This window comes from Herpailurus yagouaroundi, unplaced genomic scaffold (assembly GCF_014898765.1).
Source record: "Herpailurus yagouaroundi ecotype Mexico unplaced genomic scaffold, PumYag 187, whole genome shotgun sequence".
In the NCBI taxonomy this organism is placed as follows: domain Eukaryota; kingdom Metazoa; phylum Chordata; class Mammalia; order Carnivora; family Felidae; genus Herpailurus; species Herpailurus yagouaroundi.
In genome coordinates, this window is record NW_024412418.1 from 2,050,032 (window position 1) to 2,058,989 (window position 8,958).

Here is an 8,958-nt window from a genome sequence, read left to right on the forward strand (position 1 = left end):
GAGTCGGACGCTCAATTGACTGAGCCATCCAGGCAACCCCGAGACATCTAAATGTTACATGAGTTACTCAATCTGTGACTTTCAGAAATAGGGACACCCACCGGTAGGAGGAACACACACAGTCAGGTCCTCTCAAGTCTATTTGTCTCCCCACAACGTCAGCAACTCGTGGGACGGAAGTAGGAGTGTTGCCGGGTGAACTAGGGAGACCCTGGGCCCTGAGGCCTCTGCTCAGCCCATCCATCCCAAGGATGTCCCTGGAGGCTCTTGTTCCCATTATAAGAAAGAATACAAGGACGGACCAGACATAGTGGATGAGCAGTTGCAAGCAAGAAAGTTTATCACAATGACACTATGCTCTGGGCTCCAGGGAGAGCTGCACACTGTGGGGTTTGGGTGTCTACCTTTTATTGACAGCTGTTAACTTAGGGGGTGGAATATTACTTGAGGTGGGGATTTCTTGGAAGCAGGATTTCGTACCTTTTCTTCCTTATTTGGTGAGGGCTTTCCAGCCTTCTTTGTCAGCCGGCTTGGTTTGATCTGGTTTCTTGTGGCTTTGTTTTGGGCCAGGACCCACCTCTGACCTTCCTAGAAGGGCGCTGGCCACAACTTCCCCTTTTTTGGTCTCCAGGTATCCTGTTAGAAACTAACTAGCTGCCTACTCTAACATTCCCCTCCCCCACCATGGACTCTGGGCCCTTAAAATCTTTTCAGGGAAAACGGGCGATGGTACATCTTCTGTAAATACTTTATGCTGGTGTGGGAGGTTGACCCTGCCTGAGGGCTCCAGAAGTCCTTGCTATCTGAATTTTAGGAAACCTGATGGGCAGTGGGGAGTAAAAGGAAGTCACAGGCTTGGTCCAGAGGGTGTTGGTAGGTTTCATCTTCAAGGCAGATAGATTGGAATCCCTGGTGCAACCATCACTTATAAATGAAGTTGTTGGGAGTCTGGAAAAGACAAATTAAAAAAAAATTTTTTTTTAAGTTTATTTATTTCTTTTGAGAGAGAGAGCAAGCAGGTGAAGGGCAGAGGAGAGGGAGAGAGAATCCCAAGCAGGCTCCTCAGTGTCAGCGCAGGGCCTGACACGGGGCTCAGACTCACGATGTGAGATCATGACCTGAGCTGAGATCAAGAGTCAGACGCTCAACAACTGAGCCACCCAGGCACCCCTGGGAGATAAATATTTGACAAGAAAATTAAACAAACAAGGTCCAAAAAGCAAAAGTAACAATATAGCCACTAGTGGCCCTAAAAAGGGCAAGAACCAGGTTACAGATGGAAGGGTCTCGTGTACAGCATCCCAAATATTATTAGCAGTATCAGCCCTTTTGCCCATTTGGTGTAGCCGTGTGGCTGGATCATAGAATTTTGGGATGTTTTCCTCCATGGGTCCAGTGGTGTTGATGTAGGTACAACATGCTCTGTTAATGACAGCACATACCCCACCTTAAAGCCAGCCATAACCACATTGGCCAAAGATGGAAAGGACTTTGGAGAGATTGGAGAAATACAATGAGGTGGGAAAGCTAGTTTATCCAATGCTCCCATCAGATTTCTCCAACATGCAAATTTGATATGCAAATCCCCCCCACCCCCACCCTTACCCCCACCCCCAAAGAGCTAATGCACCAATGGTATCTACTCTTCCAGCCAGTATAAAGCCTATTGCCCTTCCAGTTCTGGTTGTGGGAGTGGGCAGAATTATATACATGGACTCCTGGGGGAGCCACATATCCTGGGGTACAACAGCCTGACGTTTGAGGTTATCAATGCATTGAAATCCTTGAGCCAATACAGGCTGGGTAAAGACTGGTCCCTGTAGGTTGGGAGAAGGACGTACACAGATAAGGAGACAGTTGGGGGGGGGCACAAAAGTTTGTGGGGTAATTCACTATTCCTATCTCCTGGAGCTGTTGGGCCCACCTGGAAGTTACTGTGTGTGCAGCTGGGGAATAGAGATTTCCCCATGGCTCCATATCCTAGGTAACTGGAAAGTAATGGTTGTGAAGGGAGAAATTAAACAGTAATGCTGAGTGGTGTCCAGCTAGGCCATGATCCAAAACATGGGTTTATTGGGTTTTTACTTGAAAGGGTGAGATTAGCACACCAAACCAGTGGGTGGCATTATAATCTGTATCATTTAGATTTCCTAAGCAGGCATGCCGCATTCCATGCTTGGAGCCCTGAACTGAGACACTGGAAAACTGTCTGCTGGTCCAAGGGTCGTTGGCAAAGTTGTACAGACTGCCCCCAGAGGTGATGCTATTTGGCAGCTGACCCATCTTCTGGATCTGTTTTTATGGGTTGAATTACTGGGAGTTATCTGGAAGCATGGACTTGGAGCTTAGGAATAATTGGGGTCCAAATCCCTGAAATGGGTGTTGGGAGGGGATAGGTCAACACAGGTCCCATTAGGGCAGATGAAAATCCCTTCTTGGGAAGGAGAACGTGGTCCAGTGTAGTTTTTCTGATGGAGAATTGTATTAGGAGAATGAGTGGGATAAAATAGGGAGTAAGAAAGGTCCTTCTGAGAACATAAATGACAAATCTAGCAATTGAAAAAGTTATTTCCCTGGGAGGTTATGTTGGAACCATTCTGTGGACCTGCATGGGTTAGAACAGTAATGAGAATGAGGAAAAAAAAAAAAAAACCAAAAACAAGACTTTTGGGGCCATATCGGAGGGTTAGACCCAACAGAAAGATGTCATTGTTTTGTTTTCTTTTGCTTTGTTTGAAGGGAGGTGGTTTAAAGGTAGCAAGAAAAGCAACTCAGAGGTCCAAGTAGACAAAGGTTTGCAAAGAGGAGAAGCAGTATAAGGAAAATCCAGTCAATAGCTAATATTATAAAGCAAATATTCATAGTAAGATGTCAATCACTTATCTTCTTGGAGATGTAGCATAGATCTTCCACCGGCTCACAGGAATAGGATGGAATGTCTTCACTCATCGATTGTGGGTAGTCTGGAGCCACTAGTTTTATTCTCGACAAATGAATCCACCTAGCTATACCTTAGAGCTTAGCTGCTGTTGGGGTGCTGAGAAGAACCTGGAAGGGTCACTACCATTCAGGGTCTAATTGAGCTGAACGTAAATCCTCCTTCCAGGTCTTTAATAAAACCATGTCCCCTGGCTTGATCTGGGTAGGGACAGGTTCTTTCTTGGGTTGGGCACAAGTAAAGATGATCTACTGGACCGGTCCTAACTGATTAAATGTCTTATAAATTCGTGGGTTTCTGAATCAAGTAGCAGATCTGCTGTTAAGAAAGGAATTTCAAAGGGGCTGAGTTGGAGGTTCCTTTTTGGGGCCATTCTCAATCTCAAGAGGGCTATGGGCAGGAGTTTTGTCCAGGATTCTAAGGTTTCCTGGAAAGATTTTTGGCCAAGATTTTTTAAAGGGTTTGATTAGCCAAGGATTGGGGTCTCCAGGCAGCATGGAGGTGGTCATGAACTCCCAAGGCAGAAGATACTTGTTGAGTCACTCTTGCAGTAAAGAATGGGCTGTTATCACTCCGCAGAGACTTTAGGAGCCCAAAGCGTGGAGTGATTTCCTTTGGTAGAGCTTTCATTACCTCTTGAGCTTTTTCTGTTCTACCAGGATGAACGTCTACCCAACCAGTGAAGGTGTTCACAAAGACCAAGAGGTATTTATATCCCTGATGGGGGCATCTGAGTGTGGTCTACCTGCTAATCTTCTCCAGGGTGTTTACCTTGTCTTTGGATGGTCTGGAGGAGTGGAGGTGGTCTAAGCCCTCCCCCAGAGGTGTTCTTGTGACCTAGGTTACAGGTCCTGGTGACTTCCTTCATCACCCTTGACAGGCTAATTCCTGAAAAGACTCTATTAACTAAGGAGGTTAATGTGTCTCTTCCCACATGAGAGGAGTCACGTAGTCCCTTGGTGATTTTCCATTGGAATGTCTGGGGAAGCATCACCTTTTTGTCTTGTGTCCGCCATCCCTCCAGATGTAGTTGGTGGTCTTTCTGCTGAGCCCAGTTTATTTCCCTCTTTGTATATTGGGGCCTTTGTGGGAGGATTGGCCCATAAAGGAGTAAAGCTACCTCTACTGGGAGTTTGGGGCCCTAAAACCATCTTTTGGAGCTTGTTACATGTATTTGGGGCTGCCTGGCTTATAAAATGAATTCCCAGCACCAACTGTCCCTCGAGGGTATCCAGATCTACATGGGTGCTTCTGTGGCCCTTCTACCAGACGGGACTGAAAAAGAGCAGGATTTTCATCAGGTCCTTGGGTGATCTCCCTCACCTTATCATGGTTTACTAGCTTGATGATACATCTCTTCATGCCTTCCAGGAGGCACAGTACCATGTGGTCTCTGAAGGCTAGTCCCTGCTACCTGGGCTGATAATTCTGATAAGGGTCTATCTGAGGGACAGCTGTCATTCTAATGGGACATCTGTTAGGCTAGGTAGCATGAAGGACATCTGCCCAGATGTAGAATCGCTCCTCTGTACTGCAGCAATGAGAGAGAATGACCAGAAGGTCCTTCCAGGTTAGATCAAAAGACTAGAGTCAGGCTCCGGAATTCCTCAGTAAATTTGCTAGGAACCTCAGAAAACTGGCCTAAGCACTCATGGCACTGCCTGAGATCAGACATCAAAAAGGGAACATAGAAGGGCACCAGGGTGGCTCAGTCGGTTAAGCATCTGACTCTTGATACTGGCTTAGGTTGTGATCTCCCGGTCATGAGATCAAGCCCACATCAGGCTTCATGCTCAGTGGAGCCTGCTTGGGATTCTCTGTCTGCCCCTTCCTGGCTTGCTCGCATGCGTGCCCGCTCTCGCTCTCGCTCTCTCTCTCTCTCTGTCTCAAAATAAATAAACAAACTTTAACAAAATAAAGGGGTGGGGAGCACCTGGTGGCTCAGTTGGTTAAGCGTCAGACTTCTGCTCAAGCCATGATCTCAGGGTTTGTGAGTTCTAGCCCCACATTGGGCTCTCTGCTGTCAACACAGAGCCTGCCTTGGATCCTGTCTCCCTCTCTCTCTGCCCCTCTCCCACTCAAGCATGCACTCTCCCTCTCAAAAATAAACATTAAAACCAAATAAAAAGAGGAACATACACTCTTGTGGTCCCCTAAGGTCCACCTGCCATCTCCTGGAGGGGGCAAAGAAGCTCTTTCTTTTGGCCTGAGTCTGGTAATGGAGGGTAGATGGATTGATAGGGTGGGAGATTAGTTGCTTAGGCTGAGGAGCCAATGGCTGTTGGGGTGTTAATCTGGTCTTGGGTTGTTTCGACGGGGAGTTACTGAGGGGAGTTACTGCAGGGAGAATTTCTTTCTTGGGACCAAACATGTAAATGACCCCTTCCCACTGTGCATGTTTTACATTTCTCAGGGTCATCCCTGAGGGCCATAAAGGCCTGGATGTAAGGGATCCCTACCCACTCTTCTTGTCTCTTACTGGAGAGATCAAGTTGCAATCTAGTTTTATAGTTAGGACTATCATTTTCTGACTAGATCTCTAGCTTATATGGAGGCCAAGGAATGTTACAAAAGAAAACGAGCATTTTCCTACTTAGGCTGGCTTTCTTTCTTTCTTTCTTTCTAATGTTTATTTTTGAGAAAGAAGAGAGACAAGAATGTGAGTTGGGCAGGTGCAGAGAGAGAGAGGAAGACACAGAATCCCAAGCAGGCTCCACACTGTGGCACAGAGCCCCATGCAGGGCTCAATCCAAGAATCTCAGCTGAAATTCAGAGCAGGATGCTGGACACTTAACTGCTGAGCCACCCAGGTGCCCCTATTTAGGCTTTCTAATGAGAACTGATCCCAGTGTCTCAAAATATGTCCCAGAAGAAAGTCTTTGGGTATGGAAGTGGAATCTCCCATTGTCTTCAGGGAGAGAATTGACTCCTGTTAACTGAAAAGGAACAACTAAATCAGGCCTCCCAATACTAGAAGCCTGGAGTACTATTTCCCTGAGGAGAGTTAGCTCTCTCTCTCTCTCTGGAACCTAATAGGATCTCAATCGGGAACTCTTCTAGAGAGTTCCAAAGGCGAGTGGACTGTGGGCATCCCCAGCCTGCTGTCCATTCACCCGGTCATCATGGCTGTGGCCAGCATGCCATGTGATGACCCAACAACAGCCCTGGTGTCCCAGGGCCCACGTCTCTTCCTGGCGTCTGCCATCCGGAGAGTGACAGCCTTCCGGATGACCCTAAATGAAATGATGCCTGATAATTCACCCTGATGTCCCAGGATGGATCCCTTGGAACCGAGATCATCATGATTTCAAGATCACTGAATATCCCACTCTCCTTCTGTTGATAGGCCTCTTAACAGTTGGTGGCAAACAACAGCCACCAGAGACAGGGGTCCCTTTGAGTGTCTAAATATTTCTTGCCTGACCTGTTGAAGTCTCCTACTTGGTGGTTAGCTCTGGGGAAACTAACCTCTATTTTCCAGTTCTCTTTGCATCCCTGAATTATTTGGGTGGAGCCACATTTAATTAAGTGGTGGATAAGGCCTACCCACAGATCCACAGGGAGAGCTCTCTATAAGTGGGGTCCCTTGCCAGGGAGCAAAAGGGTTATAGCTTATTTTACAGTGATCTTTGCAGTCTGAGTTGGCAATCACGCAGCACCTGTGCAATGGGTGACAGACTATCTCCCAGGTCCCTGTGCCCCGCCACCAAAAGAGAGTGCCTATGCAGGTATAAGAGGAAGCGGCTGAAGCCACATAAGGAGGGGTCAGAGTGTCCCTGACCAAGAAGCAGATTTCTGCAGAGACAGCCTGGGAATATCAGTCACTTAGGGACCGGTGCAGAGGATCGCTGGTGTCGCTTCCACGAGAGCCCATGAAGCACTCTCTTACATGTCTGGGAGCACTAAGGAACAGTCCTATGTGTGCATACCCAGAGGAGCCAAAGTTTTAATTACCAGTGAGACGGAAAGCCCTATGGGATTGCTGTGTGTCCTGAGAAATAATCTCAGACACTTCCATACAACTTTTAGTCACTTAAGAGTGCCTTTCAGCTGGAAGGAGCAAGTGTCCCTTTATTCTTCGGAGCTGAACATTAGTTTCTCATAAATGCTACCAGACCATCAGGTTCCCAGGTAGATCAGAAAGAGAGAGAGAGAACAAAGGAATGGTGACTTGACTAAGCAACACTCCAGCCCGAGTGGTGGAAGTTGAGACTCACCGATGAAGAGGGTCCCTCAACACGCAGATTACCTCCTTCTGACTGGTTCCCCAAAAAGATGTTGCCAGGTGGACTGGCGAGACCCGTCCGTCCCCTGAGGCCTCCACCCAGTGCATTCCAAGGATGTCCCTGGAGGCTCTGGGTCTCATCGCAAGAAAGAATTCAAGGACGGACCAGACATAGTGGATGAGCAGTTGCAAGCAGGAAAGTTTATTAAAGTGAAAGTATGCTCCGGAGAGGTGAGAGCGGGCCGGCTCCAGGGAGAACTGCACACTGGGGGTTTGGATGTCTACTTTCTATCGACAGCTGTTAACTAGGGGTGGGGTATTTATTACCCGAGGCGGGGATGTGTTGAAAGCAGCGTTTCGCGCCTTTCCTTCCTTATTTGGTCAGGGGTTTACAGCCTTCTTTGTCAGACACTTTGGGCCAGTCCAGTTTGATCCGGCTTCCTGTGGCTTTGCTGCCAGGACGGGCCTCTGACTTTCTTATAGCTGCGCTGTCCACGACTTCCCCTTTCCTGGCCTCCAGGTATCCTGTTAAAAGCTAACTAGCTTCCTACTCTAACCGGAGCACAGGACAACCTAGAATCACGAGATAAGGGGTGTGGTGCGATGATGAACAAACCAGGGAAGGGACTTAGGAGGATCTTGGATCCAGGAAGGAACTGGGGAAGCTATTACTGGACTTCCCAGGAATCCCGGTCTCCAGCTCAGATCCGGCTGCTAGCAGGAGGCCCTACAAGGTAGCTTCTCGGGCAGTGGCTAACTGCTGAGAGTCACTCTGCCCAGCGGGAAACTACGATGGTCTTAACTCTGGAAGAGGGAATGCAACACTGCACCTAAGTGGAAAAAACAACAACAACAACAAAAAAACGCGTTTGGGGAAGAGAACTCGCTCTTCGCCCACTCCGAAAAGCTAGAAGCAGACGAACACGCCTCCAAGCTCTTTCCCGGATTTTAGTGGTTGCCTCCAGCCAGCCCCTCTCTCAGTACGTCTCTGTTATTGGTCAGCATTGCCAAGCATCAGCAGTCACAGACAATATCCGGAACCAATCGTCTCCAATCCCCACCCCGTCTCTCCGCCAACCTGTGAGTGACATACACGCGAACCAATGAGAAATGAAAGTGGGGATAAGAAAACGAGACTCCTTCCCCTTTTCCTCAGCTTGTTCAGCAAATGGTAGAAAAGGCTGAGCAGCTGATACCAACCACCAATCCGTAAGGATGGAACGGGGACGAAGAGAAGAGTGATGGGAGGGGGTGACGTGGCAGTGACGGAGACATACACTGAAATGAGTGGCGGAAACCCCGGCCAATCGGTGGTCGAATTGGCCGGGCACTCTGCATCCTCGGGTCCTCCCCGAGCGCCGGAGACTTCGGGAAAGCACCAATGAGCTTGAACATGAGTCTGATTGGCCTTCATTCGAACCAATCATCGGCGTGCCTGGAGGACGCGTCCCACCCCGGGCTCTCACTGGGCGGTGTGGGATGACAGGCCCGAGAGAAATGCCAATGTCCTAGGGGTCCTCCGCAAGTGACGCTCGGCGGCACCAATCGACTGCCTCCTTCCCGGCGGCCGAGCCCTCCTCCCGCGGCGGGCCTGGCGGGGCGGGGACGCTGCGCGGCCGCGGCTGATGCGCTAGCCGTGTGGGGCGCTCCGGGCGGCGACGGCGGCTCTCGTAGGCGGTTCCGGTCCTGTATCTCGGGGCGGCGGCGGCTCATGGCGGCGACGGAGCTGAGAGGGGTGGTGGGGCCGGGCCCGGCGGCCATTGCAGCTCCGGGCGGCGGCGGCACCGGTCCCCCC

At 49.3% G+C, this 8,958-nt stretch overlaps 1 protein-coding gene across 1 annotated transcript in view; it reads left to right on the top strand.

The window, feature by feature from the left end:
* The first annotated feature begins 8,475 nt into the window (after positions 1-8,475).
* The window catches only part of OSBP (oxysterol binding protein), a 36,686-nt gene continuing 36,203 nt past the window's right edge, over positions 8,476-8,958 (top strand). Inside the window, exon 1 of the mRNA XM_040495893.1 lies at positions 8,476-8,953. Within this exon, the coding sequence (XP_040351827.1) occupies positions 8,875-8,953 (79 nt within the window). The 5' untranslated portion in view covers positions 8,476-8,874. The remainder of the gene's footprint in view (positions 8,954-8,958) is intronic.